Genomic DNA, 27,722 nt, shown 5'->3' with positions numbered 1-27,722 from the left:
TGAAAACAAGCACAGCGGAGGTTGTGTTCACCAGGTTTAGCTTTGGGGTGAGCTTTTCCCTGCCCATCACCTTACCAGGGGAGCTAGGAGCTTCAGCATCACGTCGCTGATCCACCCCACGCGCATCCCGACTCCATCCCTCAGGACCAGAGGGCTTTTGCTGAACTCTAGAGGAATGAAATGTCTGCACATATTTATATGGAGGAAGCACATTTTACAAGAGAAGGGAAACCGAGCAGTATGCCACCTCGTGACACTGCTGAGGGTAGAGCTCTCCATGCAGAGAAGCACACGGGTCTCACTAGGTCTCCATCCCGCACGGTCCTCATCCCGGTTCCTCAGCCCAGGTGTCGGCTCTCGCAGCGCAGGAGCGCTTTGTGCTGAATCCAGGGAATCCCAGCCATGCAGACCAGTAGTTCCTACCAAACTTAACAGTGTGCTTCTCTTCTGCAGAGCCCAAACTGTGCCTTCCCCCTCCCGCCTGCCTTCCCTCCTGCTACGCGCCTGCGTGGTGTCCGGACAGACGGACAAGCGTTGTCCCTAGCCCGGGATGGAGTCCCGCTGCTGTGACAGTGCTTCCACAACCTGTGGTCTGTTGTAACCTTTCCTTTTCTCAATCTGCTGCATGTTAACTGCATCCTTCAGCGGGGGAATTCCTCAGGGGCTCCGCGGAGCACGGCTGGGGTCCTGCGGGCACAGGACGGCTGATGTGTGGCTGCAGTGCAGCTGGCAACGTAATCTGGGCTTTTCTTAAAGCTTTGGTGAGTTTCCCTTCCACAAGTGAGTCTCTGTCCTGTGGGACACCAGCCTCCATAGGGGCCAAGGCATGAACCACACACTCAGGAAGCTGGTTGTCATTTTGGTTTTTTTGGGGTTATTTTTTTTGTTTGTTTTTAATTGGAAATAACTCTTTTGAAGCAGATTCAGGGCAGATACCACTGACCTCTTACCACAAACGTTTAACATGTATTCGCAATGCTAAAGTCATACAGCTTAAAACACAAAATAAAGGGTGGGGGGAAGAGAAAGAGGCCACTGCTTTTGTGTGAGTCAGGGTCCCAGGTTGGGGAGAGCGGCCGTGTGGGTCCGGTCTCGTCCCTGTGGTGCAGCCGTGCTGCGCCAGGGCCATGCACCCGGTCTCGAGTTGAGGCCTTTGGTCATGAAGTCTCTGGGTCCTTCACTGACTCGTACTCCTCCTCTCCTCCCCGCAGCGTGCCTGTGGAGCCATGGGGAGATGAGCTTCCCTCCGTGTGTGCTCCCACTCCTCTTCTCAGCAGCGTACCTCCATGGTCCTGGGTGGTGGTGGTGTGTGCAGCCTCCTTATGTATTGTGTATGTGGTTTCTGTCGGATCTGTGGGTCAGTCTGGGAGTATATGTCTGTCTTTCTGGACATGTGTATGTGTTGTGTAGCAGTGCTCTGGTTCAATAAAGCTTTCATATACATAGCAGCAATGAAGTCTTGCCATCAGGTGACATAAAGGGGCAGCTACTGGGCAGGGCTGGCGGACGTGGCGAGGACCGCAGCCCCTCTCTGTTTGCTCTTCCTCTTCTTGGTGCCAGACTTAGCGTCTTTGGTGTCTTTCCGATTCCTGTTCCCATTCGCATTATCTTGCTTTCCTTGCTCTTCCTTCTTCTTCCTTTTCCCTGCAATAAAGCAAAGAGGCACCATGAGGCTCTCCAGCAGAGCGAGCTAGCCCATGGCCCGCTGCTGCCCGCGGTGGCCCTAAGGTCCTGCTCCCCTCCCCATGCACAGAGGTGCTGGAGTGCTGCCCCATCTGCCAGTCTGTGCTCTGCATTGTGAGCTGTTGCCTAAATACAAGCAGGGAAGAAGCGTCAAATCCGGATTTAGCTTTGTAATTGTCAGTCTCCAGCAGAAGTGTGAACACTTGCATTTCTCCGTGGCTGCATACCAAGCCCCTGAGCTAACGCTGCTGCGTACATCAGAGGAACAGCTCGGCCACAGTGGTGTTAGTCACTGCTCTAAACACTCGACGCAGCTGCAAATCTTGTCCATCCCGTAAGAGGATGACCAAACCACCATTCATCCCAAAGACACTCTAATTCCTGGGAAAAACACAGACCTAAGCATTCTGGGAGAGGAAATGTTTCCCACCACTGCAGCACACAGGCATCCATCTTTGGCTGCTCGGCTGCCTTGCTGCTGGAACTGGATGATCTTAAGGTCCTTTCCAGCCCAAACCTATGATTCTATGATTCCATGTGTGCTCACCTTCAGGGCACTGGCTCTTCTGCACGGTGCATCGCCGCACCTCCGTGGTGGCAGGACACAGGGACACGTCTCCGGAGGGAGCCTGCAGAATCCGCCGCGTTCGGTCTTCGTTGCCCTTCTTGAAGCCACAGAGCTTCCTCTTCTTGGAGCAGGGCCCCCAGGGCCCCCACTCACTCATTTCACATTGTGCTGCCAGATAACAAGAGAGGCCAGCAGTAACTCTCGTTTCCCTGCCCCAGGACTTGCACTCCATCACGCCTCTCCCACACTTTAGGCTTGGAGGGTACGTGTGTTTCCCCAGCAGCTTCCTATGTTTTCAAGCACCCTCTTCCTTGCCACACTGCACAGACTCGCACTTCAAGCAGCAGCACTGAGATGTTGCTCTCCATTTAGCCCCTGAAGGGCTGGGTCTGGCCTTTACCATCACCCACTCAACACTGGTACAATGAGCCATCGTCTCGGAGGGGTTTGTTTCATCACCCAGCCCACACTCTAGCAATACACGCAAGCAGACCCAGCAGACACACAAAAAGCTGAGTGGAAGGTGCCCAAGCATCACTTACCAGGACTGCTGCACTCCATGGTGCCGTTGGCAGCAGAGTAGCCTTCGGGGCATGTGACGTAGCATCTCCCTTTGTGCAAATACAAACCTTCCTTACATTTTGTGCAAAAGTTTCGACTGAAACAGGACTCACAGTTCTCAATTTTGCATTCTGCGGGGGAAAAAACAGCAACCACAAAGCCATCATGTAGCCTGATGTGAACAAACAGCTCAGGAAGCTCTTGACTGCTAACTGGAGATCACTCCTTGCCCCAAGGGGTCTGCCAACAGCCAGGGAAAGTGTCTGAATGTCCTGCCAGGCCTGGCTGTGCTAGTCAGAAATCGGTTTTCTTTGCATCCTTCCCTGGTACAGGACAGAGCCACTGTGCTACAGCTCCTATAGGCAGCAGCAGCCATTGCCAGATCCAAATCAGGATCAGGGTGGAAAAGGTTTGGGCTGGTGTTCAGCCTGAGCATCAGTCAGCCAGAGTGGGACAGTGCAAAGAATGAAGTCCCATGTCAACAGCTCCAGCTGAAGCTACAGTATGGGCTGCAAAGAATCGGAGTTAGATGGAAATCTGGCCATGAGGGTGGTTTGCATGAAACTGAAGGGAAGTGATTGTATTTTTCCATGTCCAGCTTCTTGCTGTTGCTCTGGCTGAAAGAGGCAGCCCCAGGCCAAGGATCGTGGTTCGGAGAGATGCTTGGCTATGGTGAGCGGGCAGAGGAGGTGGAAGAGGTAATTGTTCGAGCAGTACCTTAAAAGCTGAAAGCATCTTCCCCTTTCTTCCTCCCAAAGAAGGAGGGGGTCAGTCTGACAACATAGATTATGGGGTCATCCCCTGGGTAGATTGATGTGTTCTCCCCTTTGCTATAGGCACAGCATCTCACTGGAGGCAGCACCTCAAAGCAACGCCACCCTCCCACATTGCACCCATTCCCTCCCATACTCACTGATGCACTTGTTCATGTCTGTATTGCGAAGGCCAAAGTATCCTAGTGGACAAGATGGTAGGCAAATCCCAATTTGCCGGATATCATTCCTCTCCAGAAGGATGAAGAGTTTGGGGGAACATCTCAGGCACCCATTGAACTCGGAGCACAGGTCGCAGCCTCTGGCACAGCCCTGACTCAGCTCGGTGCTAACTGGAAAGGCAAGAGAGAGGCAGTGGTTAGTGTCTGTGTGCCTGGCCGGGCTCTGCACGCATTGGCATTGACCCCAAAACACCATCAGGAAGGGCAGGGACCGGGGCAGGCCAAGGGCTGGGGTCCTGCTGCACTGATGTGCTCCCGGCACCGCTCCCGATGCCCACAGGCACCAGCATCAAGCAGAGGTGTGAGGGTCACGACAGCAGCAGCAGCACCCAGAAGCAACCACCAACTCAAGAGGGTCCCAGCTCTGTCTCCCCACCAAGCCCTTGCCTCCCACTGCGCAGATACCCACGAGGGACACGTGTCTGGGTGGACCAGCATGTCCCTGCCATGTCTCCTCTTGGAGCAGGCGGTGCCACCCAGCCGAGCCATGGGCACGCTGCAGGGCAAGCAGGGACCAAAGCCACAGGGTGCTGGAGCAAAACCATCTGACTAATTCTGTGCTGTGCTTCGAGCCAGGCTGTGTCTCAAGCTAGATCTCGCTGTGACCCTGCTTATGTTAACTATATCTGGCAGTGGAGGAGATTTCACTGCCCCCAAAATAGAGATGTGTTCTCAGTTCCTAAATTCAGTCCAAGAAAAATACTCAATCCCATGTCTTGAGAGTTTTCTGCTTTTAATTATCATATAAAAATGCTGCTTGTTTTGAAACCAATGGCATTCTTTGCAGGCTAGAATGCAGGTTATTTTTATTAGTTTATTATGCAAGCAGTGTCCTTGTTTATAGAAAAGCTGTGTATTTAAAAAGATGTATTCTTTTAAATACCATATTTACTACACTTCAAAAGCAAGCGCGGAGCACCGCAGTGTTCACATGCCAGACCGAGAGGTAAGAAAACTTCCCTCTCCCCCTCCAGTGACCCGGGACCCCGGCAGCTCCCCTGCTGCCTGTCTCAGTCCCATCGCTGGGTCCTCAGGCATGGAAAATGAAACAGAAAGCAGAAGGGGTCCCCATCCCTGCGGATCCTCAGTGCAAGGAGCTTTGATGGGTCTGCTCTGGGATGTCCCCTCAGGATTTTGGGCCCTGGCCCCTCATATGAAGTGATTCCCAGGGGATGCGGCCCCATTCCTCCGGCAGCGCTGGGCCGCGGAGCCAAGGTCTGCCTCTATGGCAAAGGTATAAACTGGGCCCTCGCTGGAAATTGCACTTTATAGCATTAGCCATGACGTCAAGTTTTCCTTGTTCTCACAGGGCTTAGCAGTCCCAGTTTTAATAGAAAATCATTTTTATATAATTTAATTTAAAACAGTTTTAATGTAAAACAGTTCTACAAGCTAGATTACATAAACGAGGGCAAACCCATTCGGCTGCTCTTGCGCCGACGCAGCCTGGTTGTCCCGCGTGAGCCCCAAGCTGGGACCAGCCAAGGACCATCCAGGCTGGACGGGTGCTTAAACCCCCATGCACCTCGGGTTGTGCTCTGCCTGGCCACCCCTTGGCCAACACCCTGGCCTGTGGCAGGTCCAATGGGACAGTGTAGCGCACATCTCTGAATGGGAGTGCGATTTGGGTTGCTCCAAGGACTCCCAGGGCACCCGCGGCTCTGCCCAGCTCTCTGTGTTGGTAAACACATTCACCATGTGCACGAACCGTACAGCACCACGAGAAGAAGTAGAGAAGAAAAGCGTTTCATACATACTTCGTCTTTGCCTCTTGCCCTTCACCACTTTGCTGCTGCCTGATAGATCCATCGAGCTTAGAAAAACCACCACCACAAACAGTCCAAGCTGCATAGTAACTCTCCAGCGCTGCAGCCCCTCCGTCGCAGGGTGGTCGGAGGAACCCGCTCCACAGCTGGGGATCTCTTTCTGCTGCTGCTAAAACGTCTTGGGCGGGATCAGAGCTGAGAGTCTGTGCACGAAGCCGGGTACAGGACCATATCCACAAACTACATCAGCAACAGCGAGCTTAGGTAGCAGGTAACATGGCTCTACCTTCATCCCCGTAAGGAGCGCAGGAGCTTGGCTCTAGTCCCATCTGGGGGCTCCGGCAGCGAGCGTTAGCTGCTTGCAGTTTCCAAGTGCACTCGCAGGGACTGCAAAGGAAGAGGAGAACAGATTAACTCAACAGCCAACATCGTTCCCGGAATGGTTGGGCTCAGCACCACAGCGGGCAAGCACGGAAACTGTGGGGTGAACCGGAGGAGCAGCACATAGAGGGTGCAGGCAGACAGCGGCCCCCAGAGCGGGGCGAATCGCCCCTCAACCTCATCCATAAGTCACTGTGTTGCTCAATAACCGAGCGCACGTAGCAACGCCCAACGCGGCTTTGCCATCTGCCAATGCTGCGTACGGTTATAGCTGTAACTTGTTTAAAGGAGTGCCAGTCCCCCTCGGCCGCCCCTCCTCGAGCAGCAGATGGCCTCTGCACACTGCCAAGCGCACAAGATGTTTCCCATCAAGTGGGCACCTCTGGGGCTGGTAGTCGAGCCGAGCAGAAAGCGAGCCTGCAGTCCCAAAGCCGGAGCCGGGGCTGTCTGGGGACAGGGCGGGATCGTCCCGCGAGCTGCCCAAAATGCCGCGTTTCTGCTCAGAGGGAATTTCCAAACCTCCCAGCTCCCATTCCCCTGGAGCAGCAGGGAAGGGTCAGCGATGCCTGTGCAGTCAGAGGCAGTGCTGAAAGTGGCTGAGCATGGGCTCTGCCCAGGGCTCACCAGCCCTTCCATGGCCAGCGGAGGAAGCCCGGCGTTGGGCAGCAAGTGGCACACACTGCCCTCGCCAAGAGGCAGTGATGAGGTGCCCAATTGCTTTTCATGAGCTTCTTGGAGTGCAAAGGGAAGCCCAGCGCGGCAGCGAGTTGCTGGATGGCAACCCAGCACACAGGGCTGCAGGCACAGCGAACCCCACAAGCCACCGTGTGCCCTGGAGCATCCAAGACGTTGCTCCTGCTCCAGGGCAGAGGCAGTGCAGGCAGGGCTGCTGCTCCCCTGGGAAATAACCCAGGAGGTGGTTTTCCATGTGCCCTGTGGCTGGTGGGAAGGAAGAGTAACCTCGAAGCTGCACTGAGAGCTCTGGCACTGCCAGGCAGAGTCACGCTCTTCTCTCTGCAGCCGGCAAAGGGAAGCCCTGCCAACGGCTGCCATTGTGTGGGAATAAAGGCGACAACATTCACTCTGTGAACTCAAATGAAACAGAAAATGGGTTTAATCCCTTTATAATAACTGCGCAGTCACCGATGCTCCAAACGGCCAGTGCTGATGGTGCTGGAATGAAGCCCGGCTGCAGCCTGCCTGCAGGATGGACGCAGACCCAGGGGTTCGAGCTCCTTTCCATGCCCACCATGGGGTGGCCAAGAGGCCACCGGCTGTAAGGTGGTTATGGCCACAGCAGCAAAATACCTGACCAAAGAGGGCTGCCCACAGCAGCAGCAGTGAGCTGGCAGCATCCCGACTCAGCTGCTGAAGGGAGATGTGACCAGGTACCACCGAGCCTTGCAGCAGCACGTGCTTTGATGCCAAGCTGTGACCCAGAGTGGGCACCTCGTGGCAGCTTTGGCTCACGTGTGCCCCGATGGCTTTGACCTCTTCACCGTGTCCCTGCAGTGCCTGTGCGGCACGCTGCTGGGGCAGGAGCACAGCGCTCCCCATGTGCTTGTCGTTACAGCCCGCAGCCCATCCGCAGGATTTTCAAATAAATAATTAGCTGCTTGTGTAAACACCGACTTGTTCTGCACTTCCAAGTCTGTTTGCTACAAGCGGCTTTATAAACACTGGCAAGTGCTTGAGCTGGGCTGTTGGGAGTGTTGAGCAGAGCGGAGAGGGGGATCCCACCCCAGCCCCACAGCCTCCTTCCACACCATGCTTATGTGCAGGGACCTGGGCATGGCACAGGGCTCCCCTGCTCTGCGGTGAAGCAGCACAGGCAGCCAGGAGAGGAGGGATCCTGCGGATGGATAGCATGGCACAGCACGCACACGGCATGTACAGCATGGCACAGCCAGAGGGGACCCCATGGGTGCTCCCTGGTGTGCACAGAGCAGTGTCAGCACAGCGTGGCCCAAACTGTCCCTAAATGAGTGCTGAGCACCAGTAGCTCTGAAAGGAGCGGGGTGCTGCCTCTTGCTTTTAATTACAGCGGCTTTGCAGGTGGAGCGCATTCACGAGAAGTACAGGCTGAACCCGCTCTGAGTGTTGACACAACACTCACAGTTTAGGCAAAGTCCCCTCGGTGTGGGGACAGCAGCAGGGATGTTCTGATGGAGCAAACACAGCCCCAGCGTGCCAAGAGCCAGCGTGAAGCTTGTGCTGCCTCCACATACCCCATCTCTCAGAGCTTGTTCAGTGCAAGGGCAGGGAAGTGCCATGGGAAACCTTGAGGCTCAATGCAAACCAGGCAAGCACACACTTTTTCCTCCTTGTTTCCATGCTTTCTAGCCCAAAGACAGCGGGGGCGCCCAGCCACAGCTGCCCGCTCAGCACAGAAAAGCTACTGGCACCCTGGATGCTGGTCATTAGCACAATCCCGGTGTTTCAAAACTTCCCTGCAAGCACTCAGTGTCTGCGGCATGCCCACCAGCAGAGGCTGCAGCACAAGGGCCGGGCTTCCAGCTCTTCCCACCCTCACCTCAGGACACAGATTATGGTTCTTTCAGCTATTGCAGCCATCAGTCAAGCTCAGGTTGCTGCAAACAATTTCCAGTCTAAACATTAGCAGGATTTATGCCATTATCCCATCGGCAGGAAGAATTTGGGATAACCTGAATTGCTCTGAATTCATTTATGGAGAGACCTGGCCCCTGCATCCGAGATGACAGTAAGCCTTGTTTGCAATTCAATCAGGATAAATTGGTTCTTGGGAGCTCCAATACAAACCAGAAAATGTAAACCATCCAGATAATTTACCATTAGTCCTCCTACACATAAGGTGAGAAAGACCAACATTATATCCCCAGGATATTCAAGACCTAATCCTCGATAACTAAATTGCTGATATATTGCCTCTTGCTGAATGTATCAGGCTAGCCATAATGTAAACGGGCTCTCCAAAGGTTTACTGAGTCTGGGAGAGAAGGACCAGATGCTTGTGTGAGGGCTGGAGGAAGGACAAAGTCCGATTACAGCAGCAGCAGTAATGAACCCCCAGGAACTGCCAGGTCTGCTGCCAACAGCCAGCTGGACATCGGCTCTGAGCACAGGAGGATTTGGGTTTACAGGGCCTGGGGCTGGATAGAGAACTTGAATTTCACCTTGGTAGTCTATTTAAGGGTATCTTGCATATCTTGAATATGTAAGAATAGGTTTCAGAAGTGTCTTTGCCTGCAGGAGGAGATGTGGTTTCGCAGGGTTTCACCTGGGTTGGTTTGGTCCCAGCAGTACCTCAACCCCAGGGCAAGGCTCCAGGGAGGTTGGTTGTGGCAGCAACCATCAGATTCCCCAACCTGGCTTTATGTAAACTTCTATCAAGCCCCTCAAAAAATGATAATGGCACTTGGATCTATATCAGAGGTGCAGGGAGGGGAGAAGGAGGAGGAAGAGGAGGAGGAAATGAGAGCGGGCTGCTATGGAGAGCAGGACCACGAGGATGGGCTGTGTGGGGCGTGTGGTGGTCCTCACTCCAGGCACAATGAGCCCGCCAGAGCAGGGGGACAAATCCCAGTGGGTACCACAGGGGACGTAAAGGAGATTATGGAGAGGCAGGAGGAGACCAGCATCAGGACCAGCCATCCCACCCGAGGGTGGCTTAGCTCCCCAGTGCCCACCAAAGCCCCTGGGCCAGTGTTCAGCAGCAGTAGGATGGGGCGATGCTGGCGCAGCATCCAGGGACCAGGAGGCACTGCTGCCACCATGAGCCCCTGCACCCTCCACGTCCAGCCCTGCCCTGGAGAGCATCTGAGCTGCTCTTCCAGCACGGCTGAACCTCGGAGGTGGGATACAGCCAGCAGGAGAGGAGGCATCTTTCAAACAAGCAGGAGCCCACACACACGCGCGTTTATCTCGCTGCATGCCTTGCCCTCCCTTGGCAAAAGCCTCTGGCAGGCAAAGCTTCCCCAAGAGATCTGAAGCTTGCAGCCCCACGTGTGGCTGTGCGGCTCCTCAGCCTGGCGAGGGAGCAGAGCCAGCGGGCTCCCAAGTGCACATCCTCCCTTGTTCCCCAGCGCAAGGAGACACGGGTATCGGGAACCAGCCTCGGGGAGGTGTGTGGAGCAGGAGCCTCATCCAGTCAGAGCGGTTGGAGACTATCTCCAGAGCTGGCCTCACTGGGCAGCAGCAAGGGAAAGGGGCAAAGAGGTGAGCACCGTTGAGTGGCTCCTCGGACAAAACCCCACCGGGTCAGGGCTGCTCGGGAGCTGCAAGCTGGGATGCTGAAGGACCAGCAATACCAAACCCACCAAACCCACCAGTTCATCCCTGTGGCACCGTTATTCCTATTTCCAGGCACACAGAGATGGGCCCAATGCTTGTGCTTCCCAAACACAATGTCTCTGCACTGCCTGCATGGTCCTGCCTGCTCTGGTGACCCTCATGGCTGGAGCTCCCTGTCTGCTCTGCAGTGGGAAGAAGGCAGTGCAGAACCACAGGTAGCAGGGTTGGGAATTCTCTTTGGGAAAGTCTCCCCCTCCCGCTTTCTTTCCAAGCAATGTTTCATAGAATCAGGTTGGAAAATGCCTTTAAGATGACCAAGTCCAACCTTTACCCCAGGACTGCCAAGTCCACCCCTGAGCCCTGTCGCTGAGGACTTTGCCCTGTTGTCAAGGCACAGACAGTGCTAATGTGAAACCCTGCATGGAAGCAGGTCCCACGCACGCACAGCTCGGTCATCGCGCTTGCCACAGGGTGTCTCACGCGCCTCCAGCCGGCAAACATCTCTGCACATGCACATGCAGAGCCACTTTGTTCTGCTTAATCCTTGAAGCAATAAAAGCAGGCTGCATTAAGTCAAATTTCCGAACCAGAAGGTCTTTATTTGATCCTCTACCCGAGCGCCAAGTTCTGCAGAATCCCCAACCCATAAACTTCACTGAAAAAAATGAAATCATAAAAGCCAATCTGGCAGCAGAGTTCTCCACAGCATTGTTGAGGTCTGACTCCTTCCACCAGCTTCTGCACTGCATTCCCCGGATCTGCAGAGCCGTGCTGTGACCCGCTAATGGGGAATACACCGAGGAGAGGCTCCTGCCCGTGGCCACCCCTTTGTCCCAGCCTGGAACATGGAGATGCTCCGGGGCTCTGCTATAGGAGCACCCCAGCTCCCTGCTCCACTCCTCCTTGTGCAGTGCCCGGCACAGTAGCTGCTCCAAATACTGCTGTGATTAACAGTGCCACAGGCCTCTCTCCGGGAGCGCTTGTGCTCCAGCATTGTAAAACACCAGGAAATCTTTTACTGGGGGATTTCCATTACCCTCTTGCTAGAGCAAAGAGGCGTCGTACTGGGCTGGAGGAGAAGGAAGCAGCAAAGCCCTGCAGCAGGCTGCTGGCTCCGTGTGTGCTGCTCCTCCGTAAAAACAGAGCAGACACTGGAGTCACCCCAGCAGGCACAGCTCCGGTACCACAGATGAGAAGCTGCCTGGGGATTTAGCTGCAGTCACTGAAAAAGCAAACCTATTTCTATGAGGTACAACTTGAGGCAGGTTTAAGCCTCCCACAGTTCAATAAGTCACTTACCAAATGCCAACCAGGGACAAAATGTACTAAACCAGCAGGAACCAAAGCAAATTTCAGACCAGGAACTGCAAAACAGTCCATTTCGGAGCACCACTGAAAACCTTGCTCTTTCATCAAAAGGGCTCCTCACCAACCCTATTGCCATGCAAGGATGTGCTCAGCAGAGATGCAGAGTGGATACACACCACGACAGAGTACAGCCCCGACTCGTGGAGACCCTGAGTGTGCCCAGAGCAGGGGGATCTAATGCAGAATGGGCAGCACAGCCAGGGCTGCTAAGGCTCTCATCACACAGGAGTGTGCACACGTTCAGCTCAATACCCAATTTCCCTTTTATTGCAGTATAAACGTGTCCAAACAAGGGCTTACAGCAACTTCCCATATCTCTAAATGCAGGCTTTCTAAAAGCAAATTCCCAGGGCTTTCAGGAGCAGTCTCAAGCTGCTGTGCTAACCCGCTTCTCCAGGCAAAAGCAGAGACCAAGACCCTAAGCAGCACCCGGGGCCTTCTGCTTGGCCATGTGCAAAGGAAGCATCTGCCGAGTGTGAGCTTCCTGCAGGGATTCCCGGTGAACTGGCTCTCCCACCAAAACGTCACTGGGAAACCTGAGCCCCGCAGAGCCAGGAGCAGGAGCACTGATTTCAGCAGCAGGAGAAAACACACCTGGGACAAATAAGCAGCAGGTTCAGCTCTGGGCATCGGGCAGGACAGGACCAGCACTTGCTGCAAGCCTGGAGCAGGCACATGGGAGTTCTGCCTCTTTGAGGGGTGACGGCAGCCAGGACAGGGGGACCAAGCTCTGAGCTCTGACATCGCTCAGGGTAGTTTGCCATGAAGGACATCCTGCAGCTGGTCCACGCCACCCGGCTGCAATCCCAGAGGATCATCGTCCTCAGAGGCAGGTTGTGGTGGGTACAGCTGGAAGGCTGTGTCTGTATTCCATAGAATCATAGTATCCCAGACTGGTTTGGGTTGGAAGGAAGCTTAAAGCTCCTCCAGTTCCAACCCCCTGCCACGGGCAGGGGCACCTTCCACTAGAGCAGGTTGCTCCAAGCCCCTGTGTCCAACCTGGCCTTGAACACTGCCAGGGATGGGGCAGCCACAGCTTCTCTGGGCACCCTGTGCCAGCGCCTCAGCACCCTCATGGTGAAAAACTGTTTCCTAATATCTAATCTCAATCTCCCCTCTGTCAGGTTAAAGCCGTTCCCCCTTCGCCTGTCACTACATGCCCTTGTAAAAAGTCCCTCTCTACATTTCTTGTAGGCCCCCTTTACATATTAGAAGGCTGTTATAAGGTCTCCTCTGAGCCTTCTCCAGGCTGAACCAGCCCAGCTCTCTCAGCCTTTCTCCATAGCAGAGGTGCTCCATCCCTTGGAGCATCTTCATGGCCTCCTCTGAACCCACTTGAGCAGCTTCACATCCCTCTTGTGTTGGGAGCCCCAGAGCTGAACTAAGGACTGCAGGAAGGGGGGATCTCAGGCAAAGACAGGCACTTCCATCCCTGGGCAGATGACAGCTTGTGCTCGTGCAGCCCTGGGGAAGGTGTCTCTGCCGGCCATCCCCTGCCTCGCTTGGCTGCATGGTCCCCCCTATCCCCACAGGCCAGGGGTGACCTGACCCCAGTTCCCTGCAGCATCACAGCCCTACAGAGCAGACAGAGGTGCCCTGCCAGCTCAAGTCAAGCTCAGGTGATGGCAAAGTGAGGCTTATGCTCTGCCTTTGCCTGTGCATGGCTGTGCTCAGGGGGTCACATCCATGCCCCTGCACCCTCAGCTCGCTCCCTGCTGTGTCCCTCAGGGTGGTGCTGCTGCTCTCACAGCAGCCGCGGAGCTGATCCAGCTGAAATGAGCCTTTTTTCCAGGGTGGTTTCCAGGCATGTCGCAGCGCCGGCATTCCCAGGCCCCTGGTGCTGCTGCCGTCCTCCCACCCAGCCCCGCAGCCCTGGTCCTGCAGTGGGGATCGGGTGCTCCAGGGTCCTGGATGGACTTTGGACAAAGTCATTCCAACTGGAGAGCACTCCAGACAGATGTTTCACAGGATTCCTGTGGGATCTCAGCATAAACCTGGCCACCACAACAGCGCTGTAAATGCTGCAGCAAGTTCACAGACCTTCAGGTAACAGGAGTTTTTGCACTGGTACCCACCAAGGAGCATTCAGGAGCATGAAGGCTCCAGGCCTGCCGTGCTGTGCAACATTTGCTTTGGCTGCTATTACCCTGTTTTAATGCCTTTTACTGGAAGACACCCCTTCAAACCCAAACCACATCACCTGAACACCCCCTCATCCATCTCCAGGACCATTCAAAGAAACGCCTACAAGAAACCCCATCAGTCCGGGGCTGCCCATTCCCCAGTTGCCTGCACCCATGTCTCGCAGCACCCCGGCTCACTCGGTGCAGAGGACCAAGAGGACAGAGGCAGAAATATCACCTTGACCCGAGCCCTTGCCAGGGAGCCGCATCCCTGCCTGGCTGCGGGAGCACGCTGCGGAATGCCCTGAGCCCTCACTAACCCGCGGGCTCAGCAGCTCAGCACCGAGATCCAGCAGCACTTCCCCTGCACATCAATGTGGGGTGTTAACACAAAGGTCTAATTATTACCATGATCACTATTAAACCATTTCCCCACTGATCCCCCATCCGAAACCCAGGGAGTCCGTACTTACCCCGCGCTCTCCGGGTGCCTGCCGTGCCCCCATGGGTGCCGTCCTCTGCAGGCGCAGCCAGGACAATATTGAGGCAGCAACTGCTTAACTGCCTTGTCCCCTCATTGCTCAGCTCGGGCACGCTCCCGTCTCTGGAAGCCAGTGGGAAAGCAGGCAGGGCACTGCAGCCCACTGCGCAGCACTCAGCGTCTGCACTGCACCCGGCGGGACCCTGGGGCTGATCCAGGATCAGCAATGAGCTCCAGCAAACTGATCACTAGTGCCACCAGCTCTCCGTGTCCCCTTCCCCACTCCGGGATGGTAGAAGAGTGGCAGGGGGCAGCGTGCGGCAGCCCGGCTTCCCTGCAAAGCCCCCCACACACCTTGGGGGTGGGGGAGACGGGGATCCCAACAGATCACGCTGTGATTTCTCACAGCTTTCATTGTCTGAACTCATTATCCACATTGCACAAGGCAAACCCGCAAGTCGGATGCTGACAAGGCTTGCGTTCCTCATTAGCAGCCCACATTGCAAAAGCTTCATCTAAACAAACATGCATTCTGAAACCCTTACCTCTGACTTGTCACTCCCTCATCACTGCTGAAAAGACTCTACTGGTGTCTCAGTTTTAAAACACTACAAGACCAACTACAAAAATCCTCGGCTCCTCCAGATAAAGTTACATGCACGTTTCTGTCAAAAAAAATGAAAAATAGATTCATGGCGAGTTCATGGAGCAGTCTGGTGCGTTTGGGGCTGGGGGTTTGGTTCACTTGTTTTCCTAAAGCTGGTTTCTAACAGCTCCCCAGGTTTTGCGCAGAGAAACAAACCCTTCTGTGATGTGCAGGATTTCAGCTCGTAAAGATCGCCCAGGCTGGTTCATACTCCATCAGCCCACGCTGCTCCCTGCGTATGCAAAGCAGAAAGTATGTGATCATATCAGAGCAATTTGCACATTAATAAATCCTGGTCTCAATGCCGTAGACTCCATCCCCATCCACCGGGTAGGGGCTTTTTATTATTATTATTACCAGAGTATCCAGCTTTGTAAAGGCATCTAGTGCAAACTCCTGCATGAGGGAATTCCACCCCACTAGTACCACCTCCTAAGACAATATCCAGCCAAAATATTGTGACTGTTGCAAAACCCGGACTGGAGCTCCACAAAGGACCTTCCAGTGCTGCTTCCCGAGCCAACGGGGTCTCAGTGAATTACTGCAGAGTGACACACCATCTAGTTGTCTTTGTAATCTTTTTTTATTTATGACTGTTAATTCCAAGTTATTACTAACATTTCAGTGGTAACTGGCATATGAAGCCATCAGCTGTCACAACTGCATCTGTTAATAAACATGTCAAATATTAAAAGCAGCTTATTACGCTCTGGAGCAGGGAAAGCACTAAAGCGAAGGACTTGAAAGCCTGGATATTTTTCCATCTCTGGCTCTGCAGCAGGAGGAAGCACGCTGAGGAAAGCAGAGTGACTGTGGTGAGGCTGGGCTGGGATACCTGCCCCCTGTCACACCTGAGCAGCCCAGGAGCTTTCCTCCTGCTGCTGTTGTCAGCTACCCCTCCCTTCTCCACTGGCCAGGAGGGATGTGCAATGGATTCCAGCTCCACACGGGTGCAAAGAGGAACACAGAAGCAGCCCCAACATGCTGGTCCCCCATAGAGGAGGCAGAAGTGCCCCAGCCACAGGGGAGCCTGAGGAGAGACAAAGGCCCCCATCCCTCTCATGCCCCCTGCAGCAGGGGCTCAGGCAGGGAGCTGGTGCTCCCAGGGCACATGCCATGGGACACATGGAGCTGTGCTGGACATTGTCCCGTTGTTTCTCTGTATAAGCCATTAACAGGAACTGGTGTCTGGCCAGTTCCCGAGTGGCCACGGCACCATGTGGGTCCCCACGCATGACTGACTGACCCTCATCCCTGGCTCTTGTGGGGCTGATGCAATGCCCGAGGCCATGGGGCTCTGATGATGAGAGCTCTGGTACCCTGATGGGTGGCCGCAGGGGCATGGCTGGGTGGTAAGCTGCTGGCCAGCCTCTCGGCACACTAGCAGTGTCCTGGGGAGGGGCTTTGCTTCCCTTCAGTGCCCCCAAGAACCCAGGTACCACAAGCAGATCGCACATTCCTGGTCTGCAGGATCAGGGCCCATTCCCACCCAAGGGATGCAGTGGGACGGATGGCAATGTGTGCCACATCCTCCCTTCCTTACCATTTAAGACCACCATCCTCAGTACATGAGGATGTAGTAAGTCTTCTCCCTGCTTTGCTGAGCTACCTGTGCTCTGGCCTCTGCAGCTGGGGAGGAGGCTGCTGCTTCTTCACGTTCACCTTCCCTCTCTTGGGAATCTCAGACAGAAAGCTTGCCCCTCTCTAACACTTTCCTTGTCCCATTGCCTCTGGCTTTCTCTGGTGGAAGGTAATCCGCAGGCTTTTTGAGGGGTGCTTCAAAGTCAGTGGCAGTATCTTCTAAACTCTCTACATGAAGGTTATTTGGCCATAACAGTTCATGGTTTACATAAAGCCCAAACCAGTGACCTGCAATGGGCAGGAGTCAGGGAGCTGCAGAGGGAGATGCACTGAATGCCCCATCTTTACCTTTCCCCTTTTGTGCGTCAACTTCTCCAACCATCTGAACATGTTCCACTATTTATTTTAGGTGCAAGTTCCGCTCGAGCAGATGCCATAATTCTTCTGTAATGTGTAAAATACTGTCTTAGCTTCCAAGTGTTCCTAGGGACAGCACAGGACAACACGCTGATGGGTGAGACACCCATGCCAAGCAGGGTGACTCACTCTGCGCTGCTTACAAAAGTCTTGAAGCAACGAGGAGCAGCATTATCTTCATTTGATCCTCCCCAAGCTTACAGGGCTCCTAGCTGGAAGCCAGAGGGCACAGGCTCTTCCAAAGGCTGTGTTGGGCCCTACAGTGACTCCTGAATCCCACCCTGGATCCCATGCTGGAGGACTGGGGGAGGTCCCCTTTGATTTCTGCTGCCCACAGGTCCCTGCTAAAGATGGGTCTCTGAGCACCCCCAGCAGAGCACTCTGTGGGACACAGTGTGGAACTGGCAGCCCCGAGGAAGAGAAGAGCAAGGGTATGGGACATGGCATGGAGCAGCCCCCTAGATACACGGGTTTGGAGGATCTCCTGGATCTGTGTTATTAACACCCTTGGCATCACCTCTGCTTTGCACAGCACCTGTATGGGGGCAGGTATCAATGCAAAGATGCAAAATAACCCAAAACAGGCAAGAAGGAGAATTCACCCTTCATGCAGCTTCTCCTTTGCATTGTGTTTGTGTTAATGCATGTGTATATGGGGGTTTTATTCCTCCTGAATTTTCTTTGGCACCTCGTTAAATGTCCCTGGTTTCCTACTTGTAAACGGTATCTTCTGAGATCATTGCTATCTCACAGGAGCATTAGCTAATGTGTTTTGAATATTGGGCAGATGCTGAGCAGTCACTGTGACAAGTCTCCATATTAAAGACCTTTTCTATTTCTATTTGGAGCTTTTTCACTTTCTATTCTAGGATATTCTGAAGTCCCACCAAATGTTGCTCTGGAACACCACCACTTAGTTGACTGTAAGAGTGAAAAACCTAATGAACCAAAGACCTTGTATTTTACACTTGCCTTGAATAGCCAAACCTTTTTCTTTCTCATCTCTCTCAGAGCACTGCAACTCCAGTTGACAGCTGTAGATCAAGTTTCAGTCTGGAGCAAATGTTTATAACTGAGCAATAAACCCTAAAGACGGAGCTCTGTAATGGGAATGCTGACAAACCCAGCTGCAAGAACAGGGCTACTGGACATGTCAATAATTAGTGAATAGAGAAGTGTATCTGACTGCAGGCAAAGGAGCTTGACAGCTCTCTGTTGTTAGAAGGTATCATTGCAGAGGACAGTAAATCACACTAAATCCTGCCTTAACACCCTCCATAGTAAATCCAGCATCAAGTCCCACATTTCTTCCCTTTCTGACAGGCAGCTAATTTACTGGTTTGGTTTTCTTTAGCTAATGGCTGTTAAGGCTGATCCTAAATTAATCCTAAACAGGTTGTTTCTCTCTTGTACAAAAGGACGTGAAATTCCACATTGGAGCAGGGTAGAAACGCCAAGTGGCTCCAGATTGAAAGCAGAGCTGCTGACTTGGGAGGTTTTCCCTGCTGCCCACGGAAGCCCTCACTGAGCAGGTAGCCGGCAGCCTGGGCTCCTCCAGCCAGGCCATGGTGGCAGTGCCACCATGGTGTGGTACCCAGGGAGCATCATCTACAGCCATCATCCCGCATGCCCTTGGGGATGCGCTGCATGGGGGAAAGGGGTGGGCAAAGCAGGCAAAGCCTGCCTGAATTCACCAGTTTTGGCCACATTAGGTGGAAAAGCAAGCAGCAGGTCTAATCCTGCACTACAGGTTTCCAGTCACCCACCATGGGTGACTGCCTGTTCGGCTCCAGCCTTTCCCTGGCTGGCTCCATGTCCTGCTCTGCATAAAGCCAAAGGGAAAGCCTCGCTCCCCTATTTCTGCAGAGGAAGACTCCCCCACATCCCCCAGCCCCACCATTCAAGCATGTGGTACCCCTCCCCATTAAAAACCTGCTGTTTTTTGGTGTGAGTTCATCCCTTTCCAGTTCCTGCCCTGCATCCCCCTCTGCTTCAACCAGCCAGGGCAAAGGCCTCTCCTCCATGGAAAGCCCACCCTGCCCGGGGACCATGGGGACTTCCAGGCTGGGACTGAGCTGCCAGGAGCTGCATCCCTCAGCCTTGGGGTGCAGCTGAGGGCTGGGTGCAGGCAGTGAGTCTGCACCCAGCAGCTCCGGCACTGAGCACCACAGCTTCTGTTAGACCCCAGGCTCTCGATGTTAACCCTGTGTGCAGAGGCAGGTACCAGTGCCTACAAGTTCTCAGCTGGCACAGAGGGTGCATTACTCATCCCTGGTGCCTCATCAGCCTGTGATAATATCTCAGCATAAGCAAAAAGCGAGACACTCGCCGAGAAAGCAAAAGGAAAGCAAGAACATCCTGAAGTTGTCTCTGACGCTCCTAGCCTCGACCTGTGGCGCGCTGCTCCCCTGCACCCTGCTTTGGCACAGAGGTCTGCTGCTCAGAAGGCTTATCTCCTGCAGCATGATTGATAGCCTGGGCAATCGTTTTTAATAGTATCTGAACACCTGCAGTCCTCAGTCTCCAGCCGTACAGTTATCCCAAGTGCCGAACTTACTGCATAAACAACTGCTCTGGTTGCAAAGACAACTATTGAGTTCCTGACGCAGGCTGCACAAGCCGTGCTGGAGGGTCAGGCACGGGGGCACGCAGGATCATGCCTTCCATGGGGAAGCAAGAGGAACGGGAGTGATTCTGATTGGATCACACAGGCATTCCTCTTCTTCTTGGGCAGAGCAAGCAAGCCTGGGCTTTCACAGCCAGGCAGTGCTGCTTCCTGGCCTTGTTCTGGCAGTGGCCGCGTTGGGAAGCGTGTATCCCTCCAGGAATGTCCGTGGGGAGGTCACCCCTGTTTGGTGCTGAGCCATGAAAATAATTTGAAATGAAGAAAGAGAGAGATCCACGTGCCCCATCCCACTAATGTGTCGTGGGCAGCCTGCCTGCACCCCCCCTGCTCCCAAAGGCAGGTCAGGAGGAGTCTGGCAGGACCGACTTGCTTTGTGCTCACCAGGAACAGGGCAGGGAGGGAGTTCCCATGTGTGTCCCAGGGAGCTGCCCTGCTTTTCAGGATCTCTTTCACGCCTGCCAGGTTTTTCTGACACTGCACCCCATGCAGGCTTGGACATTTTGCCTCTTTCCAAGGAGCGATGTTATGCGCATGTTGGGAAATGCTCCTTTCTCATTTGCTTCGAAGGCCCTTTTTCCCCTGTTGTTTGAGGAATGCTGTTTGAATTAGCTCCACGGATTGCAAACAGACCCCGTTGTTTTCCTTTCCCAATGCAGGGAGGCTTCTGTTCTCTTTGGCCTGCTGGATTAACCAGGGGGCCTTACACACTGACCCCTCTGCAGCTCAGGGAAGCTAATTTAATCCCAATATTGTTACAGATCACAGCAGGACGAATCTCACAGATTCCTTGAGGCAAACCAGCGCTGAGCTCTGGCAGGGACAGCAACACACTGCGTTTGTAGAGGCAGGAGCTGCTACAGCTTTTCCTATGCAATTTCCTTTACACAACCTCCGAGGCTGGGGAGGAGGGCAGTGCTGGTGGGATGGTGGGGGCACCCTGGGTACCAGCATCCCACCTGCATCCCCCAGCATCCGCTGGCACGCAGGAGGGTGGAGAGCCACTCTGGATCCTGGCATCTCCTCCTTGTTTCTTTCTCCTCATTACTTTTTTCTGGTACCTGCTCCTGGGGCTGGGTTTTTGAGGTGTGTTGTCATCAGGCTGTACAGGGAGCAGCCAAGCCGTGCCTGCTCCCACCAGCCAGTGCCTAGCCTAATCCTGGGTCACTCCATGGACAGGTCACCCTCTTTCACATCTGCATCCCTCCAGTGCTGGAGCACAAGTGCCTTTCTGTAATTCCCCAGCGTTGCTATCATCATGGGGATGGCAGGATTATGGCAAGGGGGTCCTGAACTCATTCCTGAGCCCACAGCCCAGTTGGGGCTGCCACGCTCCAAGTACCAAATGCAGGGCAGGCTGGGGCTCCCTCGGCACTGCCTGTACATGGCCCTGTGCACTGCCTTGTGCACTGCCCTGCTCATTGCCCCACACATTGCCCCATGCATGGCCCCAGGAATTGCCCTCTGAGTTTATCAGTTCCCTGCTGTGTAGAACCCGACAGGCAGATGGGTTTGCAAGCACCTTTCTCAGCTCCTTTCCCTACGCAAGCCACAGCCCTCTGAGGTCAGTCATAGCAAAACTATTGGTGAACACAGACACACCTGCCCGCAGCCTTTTCTGTCCTGTGGAAGTGGGTCTGTGATGTGATGCTGAGCCTGGAAAAAGGCATCCAGCACCTTCACAGCAGGGCAATCCATATAAACATCACTTGCTTTTCATGGGGAGGATCTGCCTTCTCCTCCTGCGAGCAATGCCTCACCTCTTCCTGCCCTTGCTCTCACAACCCCATCTGAGACGCATCCCTCTCCCCAGGATGAAACTGCTCAACAAACCCAGCTGAATCCCTGATCCACCACACAGTGCTAATCCATTTCCAAAGCACATCACACTTCTCACTCGGGCTGAAGCAGGGTCTGCTCTATGGGCCAGCATGTCAGGGGACAACCAGCCTGGTCTCCTGGCCACAGCCAATGCAAGTGTCCAGCCCCTGGGAGTGGGGCAGGGCAGGGGGTGCGGGAGACATTGGGATTCATGGGGGAAGCCCTGCCTCTTGCAGCATCTCTCTGGTGGGTTGATGTTTGGGAAAAGTAAATTGCTTTGGGACACTGTTGAATCGAGTATAAATGATGACACACCACAGGGCTGGGAATTCCAGCGTTTCTTATAACACTGTCCAAAGCTGGAAGTGGAAGAAGCCATTGGCACAGCCAAGGGGGCATGAAACAGAGAGCTTCAGCAGCAGAGGTGGTTCCATGAACAGCTTGTCGTTCTCCAGGCTACTGCCTCCTCTCTTCTGCCTCAGCAGCAGCAAAGCAGGAGCTGGTGCTGCCATGGGGCAGGGCAGGCCCCACTTCCCCGGGAGTGTGGGGCAATGCCTGGGGAGCAGGGATGGGGCACCCAAGGGAGCCGCAGCCTAAAGAGCCAGCCGCAGGAGGGTGGGCACAGGGACAGGAGCTGGGCATGGGGGCCTCTGCTCGAGCCCAGCCTCTTCTCGGCCACGAGAAGCTCTTGGGAACATTCCTGCTGGATGACATTTCCCAAGGCATTGAGAAAAGGAGGAAAAAAATAAAAAAGGCACTTTTTTTTTTTTTTTCCCCAATATAAATTCTTGCAACATTAAAAACCCCACACAATAGCTGTAAGCCCTGAAACGGCTGGGGGTAAAAAAGCTGCAGCTTGACATGGAAATAGCACTACCATCCCCACCAACCGGGTTGAATCCCAGATGTGAGAAATCATGTGTGACAAAACCCCAGAGGCAGGACACGCAGGAAGCTTGTAATTGTTGTGGGCTCCCATCACTGCATAGGGACGCAGGCTGGTGACCCCGGGAGTCCCGAGTCCCCCCATCAGTAACTGCAGCAGCCAGAGCAGAGATCCAGGCTGGCTCTGGGACTGACATTGGGACAAGGAATGGATGGGTGAGCCCCTGGTTCAGCTCCTTGCTGCCCATCTGTGCCCCTGCAGAGAGCAGGCTGATGGCAGGAGGGACCCTCGGATGGTTTTGGGACCCTCGGATGGTTTTGAGACCCTGGGGTGATTTGGGAACCCCATAGGTGTGAGCTGGATGTTCCTGCTGGCCCGCAAAGAGCTGCAGCACTGATGGTGGTGGTCTGGGTTGCACTGAAGCAGCACTAAAAGGGTGTCCCCATGTCCCCATGGGGGACACATGTACCCTGCACAAGTCAGTCCAGGCTCATGCAAGCAGACAGGAATACCACTGTACTGAAACCAGCCTAAATGAATCAGCTGAAAACGTATGTGGAGGGGATCCTTGTGCAGCAAAAGCTGCGTTCTCTGTGGCATTTGTAGTACACTACAGTGATTTTAATGGCAATTAAAGAGTATCTCCTGTGGCACAGCCAGGCCTGTGGCACAGCCTGACTTCTGCTGCACTGCGGCTTCACAGAGGTTTCCAGCGGAGCCAAGAGCTTTGCTGGTGTCGATGGGATACGTCTACGTATTGTGTTTTAAACTATATAATTAATTGAATGCAGTGCTCTGCAAGGAGCTAATTCTGCCAAGGGATTTGGGGGATTGTACAGACATGGAGAGGAGCAGGGCAGCTCTTCCCTCGCTCTTTTTCTGCCTGTTTTTTCCCCCTTTCTTTCAGTTTTTAGAAGTGTTCATCATGCAGGGCTTCGAGGTGAGGCTGGCCCAGCCCGCACCCCGCATTACCCCATCCTGAGGCACGTACTGCGCACACACCATGTACTTTAACTATCTGTGTCTGCACGGGAAGCATTTGTACATATTCTAAATACGTTCAAGATGACAGCGTGAAGATGAGAATGGATTGAGCCTGGCTTGGAAAGGTGGCAGAGCAGAAAACAACGATCCCAGGCGAAGGCAAGGATGCTTCTCTGGAGCGCCACGATGCCAAAGCTTATTGTGGGGCTCTCAAGTGCATGAAGCATGTGTGAGAAGCACAGTGCTTCTCCTTGCTTTGCATCTTTGCTCCCTGAGGAAGAGCTTAGGTTATGCTGGACAAAACTGTTCGTGGCCAGCCACTTCCAGGTGCAATTCCAGCAAACGCGTGTTAGATGCTGTTTCTTGGAGATGCCTTTTCATTTGCAAAGCAGGGAGAATAATGATGCTCCAGTGGCTGCAATGTCTGCAAGAGAGCTATCACAGCCATGACAGCCTCTTGTTGTGCCTTAGAAGCTTTGGGGTTTCATTTCCAATTAAGTTTTTCATATGGTAACATTCAGAACTTTGATGGGAGATGAGGCTACTTTTGTCTAAGAAAGAACATACTTTCACTGTTGCGCCCGGCCCAGGAATGAGTTCTCCACTATTAAAATGTAATTTAATTTATCTCCATGGATTTTGTGATGACTGGGATTTGTTCTAAGGAGACCTTTAAAGGAGAACTTTTGCATTATTAAATCTATGTGCTAGGAAGTTGAGTTCTGGCATCCTCTGATAACCAAATTTCTTTTCTATCCTCCACTATATCCATCATGATAAAAGCCCCTGCCAAAGCCCTAACTCAAGCCATGCTTCTGGCATATTGTGAAACGAATCAGGGGGGAGAAAAAAAAAGAAAAAAAACCCACAAGATGCTCTAGTCCAGTATTTTTTTTAATCAAAGTTTCAAGGATATTGATGGTTTACCTCATAAGGTAAACATTTGTAGCCCAGTTGCTTTCCCAGGGTTAAAGCAGAAACAAGTGGCTAGCTGAAACTGCAACTAATTTGCTCTGACAGACTCCAGTCAGCTTCAAAATGAGTTTTCTTGAAAATCACAGGCTCTTTACACATGGAGCAATGGACTCGGACCTTCCCACAGGGGCTGCAGGATGAGCCCGTTTCCCGGGGCTGAGCCTGAGGGATACCCACCTTCCACAGCTCCCCAGGGCACTGCTGCCCACGGAGGACAGGGGTGTCCTGGGGAGGTGCCCTGGGTGAGGGATCCTCGTCCCTTTGCTGCTGCCTCACCCTCCCATCATGGGAAGACGCTGCCTTGTCTTTGCAAAGGGCAAACCCAGCTCCGTGACTGTGCCCCAACAGCACATCCTTGCGAGCAGGGGGACAATTGGCATTATCAGGTTCTTGCTCAGCCTCTCGCATCTGGGATGACCTGGGACAGGTCCCCTTGTGCCGCAGAGCTGGTCCCTCAGCTACTTGCTCCCCCCTGACTCCTACTATTCCCCGATACAGCCCAAGAGGTGATGGAGGGGGCAGCTCTTGTGCCAGCTGCACTTTGGGGTCAGCCTGGGCTGTCCCATCAGAGCAGGACTTTGACAAAGAGGTGCTGAACATTTTGAGGTGTCCCACAGCCTTCCTGATGGCACCATTTTTGCTGCTCTCCCATGGCACCAGTCGTAGCTAACCCCAATCCGAGCTGCAGTGGAACTGGCTGGGACCAGGGAGCAATAGGGTGCAGGGAAGCTGGGGTCATTCTGGATCCTGGTGTCTGTTTGAGCAGCCAGTGGCTAACAGCAGCATCCTGCTGGTCTGCCTCCTCCAAATTGCATGCAGCAGCCCAGGGCACAGCTCTCAGGGCTGTACTTATTCTCCACTGACATCTGGCTCGCTGCGGATGCCACTGTGCAACCTTTCTCCTTGGCATACCCAGGATTAGTGGACACTGGTTCCAGCTCCACGCTCACTACCTGCTAACCACTGGGAAAGATGTGGGGTTTGATGCCAACCAGCACCTACCTATGCACCAGTCCCTGCCCCCAGTGAAATCTCAGCACCCGGAGATCCACGTCCTTCCTGTTCTTCCAAACCTCCCTCTATCCACTGCTCATTCAGCACAGCTATGGAGCCTGCTGCTCAGCAAGCCGGCACCCAGCCGGCACACTGGGGCTCAACAGAGGAGACAGCACAACTTGGTTCAAGACTCACAGTGCTACCGTGCTCTCTGTTAAAACCACGTGCAGTCTATGAGCTTTCCTGCACACAAAGAGGAAGGTACCTTTTTTTTAGAGCCTGATTTTATTGCTTCCCCAATGCATTAGCTCGTGGACCAGAGCCACAGAAAACCATGCCGTGGAAAGAGCTCCCTTCCTTAAGAGCATCTCCAGGGCATAACAACGGCTCCGAAGCCAGGAGAGAGCCAAGATGATTTCACCACCAAGGCTGGCATCGCCCCCAGGACTCAGCGCGGTGCTCAGCACCTTGTTGGCACAGCCTGCGTGCCCACCCAGCAGGTCCCTGTGCTGGCGCAGGAGCAAGATGTGCCTGTGCAGTCCTGGCTGCTGAGTGCAGAAGGCTGCTGCTCTGCTTTGCATATAAGTCAAAACCTGTAAGCTACTGGTTACAGACACTCGCTGTTTTAGCAGACTGAAGTGGGAGAAGGGAGAGAGCTGCCAGATCCCAGCTGGTCTCTGCTCCAGGAGCTGATGGAGGATTAGCCCAGCAGCATGTCTTTACAAATTGTCGGTTCCCAGAGTACACAAAACAAAGCTCTGAGGACTGAGACTCTCAGCGCAGAGGAAGAGGCAAACTCTTTGGGAACCTGATGGTGCTTTCCACCCAGACACACAGATACAGCAACCCTGGCTCCCTGCGGTCCCTACAGAGTGCTGCCTGTCCCACGGCAGCTCAGGCTTAGCAGATGCAGCACTGGGGCTGAGAGCAGATCCCTCCTGCCTGCAGCCCCGTGGCTGCCGGCTGAGCCTCTCCCTCGCCGAGCTGGTGCCCCACAAACCAGAGAGGGTTTGCAAAGCAACCCTGGTTCTCTCCTGGCACATCCTGGCACAAGGAAACCATCTGCCCTGGAGCGTGGGGGGGCTGCTGGAGCCACTTCTCTGACCCACGCAACCTTAACCTTCTCTGCAAGGCAACAGCCCCAGGGGCTTGGGGTGGATGCCCTTGAGGAGATCCCACAGACAGGCCCAGAACTGCACCAACCAAAAACAACACCGAGGGAAGCTGCCACAACCCAACTTCTCCAGCCCTCCCAGCCCAGCATCGTGTCCTGCCCCTGATGGGGAGGGAGATGCAGGACTGCGCCTGCTGCACAAGCTCATGGCAGGGCTGCCTGTCCCCACTGCCATCCACTGACACTGCGACACATCCTGCTCCCTGTCCCAGCTCCTTGTCCGGATGATGCTGGGAGGCTGTGGCATCCGCCGGGTCCAAGCCAAACCCACCCCTGTGCCTGGTGCTCTCCCCGTGCCCTTCCCTCTGCCATCCCCTGTTAAACCTGTCCCCTAATGCACGATTGCAGTTGTGCTGTTGGAAAGCCAGGCTGCAGCAAGGCAAGGGGAGAGGCATGATGCCTGCTGCCCGCTGCTCGCTGCACATTCCCTGCTCTGGCTGCCCATTCCCTGCTGCCCATTCCCTGCTCCGGCTGCCAATTCCCTGCTCTGGTTGCCTGCTGCCTATTCCCTGCTCCCACTGCCCGCTGCCTGCTGCCCATTCTCTACTCTGGCTGCCCATTCCCTGCTGCCCATTCCCTGCTCTGGCTGCCTGTTGCCCGCTGCCGAGGCCTCCCGCTGCCCGGCTGTCGCGCGCGGTGCCGGAGCTGGAAGCTCTCGCTACTTGTTTCAGGGGAACTTCCGACATTTCAAAAATTGTTTTCATTCTGGCTTGGAATGAAGACAAATATTCCAGAAATTTCCTGGATAACATAAAGTTTAAAATATCCTCCACACTAAAATAGCAGCAGGAGGCTATCTCAGCTCTTGCATTATGTCATATCATGCCAGCTCATGGTACGCTGCGCACGGATGACTTGTCATGGGATGTAAACAGAAATACAAATAACATCAACAAGAGAGGAGAAATGAAATGCTGAAATGGGAAATTCTCTAAAACTATTCCCTCCCCCCTTCCTTGTGCAAATTAATTCTCCATGGGAAATTGCTTGAGTTTTATAAAAGAGCACGAGCTGGCCAAAGCAGCTCTTCTATTCTCCGGAGAAGGAGGAATACCGTCACAGCGCTCCCCACCATCCCCACCCAGCGCGCAGCCGGGCTGGATGTGGGATGTCCCTGTGCCCCCTGCTCCCCGGCTGCCCCCAGCCCCTTATCTTGTTCCTTGCGAGCCAAGGGCAGGCAAGCTCCGCGCTCAGCCCGGCGCACCCCGGGCCCCTGCTGTCTGCCAGCAGAGATAACGCCGAGATGGATAAAGCTGGGCGCTGGGGTTAACGGCGCGAAGCGGCGGCTCCGTTGGGAGCGGAGGAGGAGGTTGTGTGGTCCCGCTCTGCCCCACGCCAGCCGCAGAGGGGCCACGGCTGGGGGACTGCGCTTACCTTGGCTCAGCTCTGCCCGGCCGGGGCTGGCTCCTGCCCTCCCTGTGC

At 54.3% G+C, this 27,722-nt stretch overlaps 1 protein-coding gene across 4 annotated transcripts; it reads right to left on the bottom strand.

The window, feature by feature from the left end:
- Positions 1 to 854: 854 nt before the first annotated feature.
- RSPO1 (R-spondin 1) lies at positions 855 to 27,717 on the bottom strand. Of its 4 annotated transcripts, XM_030503625.1 has the most exons (7): positions 15,000 to 15,118; positions 14,743 to 14,862; positions 5,564 to 5,959; positions 3,726 to 3,917; positions 2,794 to 2,943; positions 2,231 to 2,419; positions 855 to 1,644 (listed from the first exon to the last, which is right to left on the bottom strand). In XM_030503625.1, the coding sequence occupies exons 3-7, from the start codon at positions 5,655 to 5,657 to the stop codon at positions 1,487 to 1,489; spliced, it is 783 nt and encodes a 260-aa protein (XP_030359485.1). In that variant the 5' UTR covers positions 5,658 to 5,959; positions 14,743 to 14,862; positions 15,000 to 15,118; the 3' UTR covers positions 855 to 1,486. The 4 variants fall into 4 exon arrangements, with proteins under 4 accessions (XP_030359485.1, XP_030359487.1, XP_030359484.1 ...); XM_030503627.1 differs by lacking the exons at positions 14,743 to 14,862; positions 15,000 to 15,118 and adding an exon at positions 27,675 to 27,717; XM_030503624.1 differs by having other exon boundaries at positions 14,743 to 15,118.
- Positions 27,718 to 27,722: the final 5 nt, after the last annotated feature.

Source organism: Strigops habroptila, chromosome 12 (assembly GCF_004027225.2).
Source record: "Strigops habroptila isolate Jane chromosome 12, bStrHab1.2.pri, whole genome shotgun sequence".
In the NCBI taxonomy this organism is placed as follows: domain Eukaryota; kingdom Metazoa; phylum Chordata; class Aves; order Psittaciformes; family Psittacidae; genus Strigops; species Strigops habroptila.
This window is presented reverse-complemented; position numbering and strand designations above follow the sequence as displayed.

What these genes read in the sequence shown, in the direction of transcription:
- RSPO1 (XM_030503627.1), bottom strand. Translation starts at nt 5,657, where the DNA reads ATGCAGCTTGGACTGTTTGTGGTGGTGGTTTTTCTAAGCTCGATGGAT. An exon ending in GGGCAAGAGGCAAAGACGAA is followed by an intron (nt 3,918 to 5,563) that starts GTATGTATGAAA and finishes TTGCCTTTCCAG; the next exon opens with TTAGCACCGAGCTGAGTCAG. An exon ending in AGACATGAACAAGTGCATCA is followed by an intron (nt 2,944 to 3,725) that starts GTGAGTATGGGA and finishes TTTCCCCCGCAG; the next exon opens with AATGCAAAATTGAGAACTGT.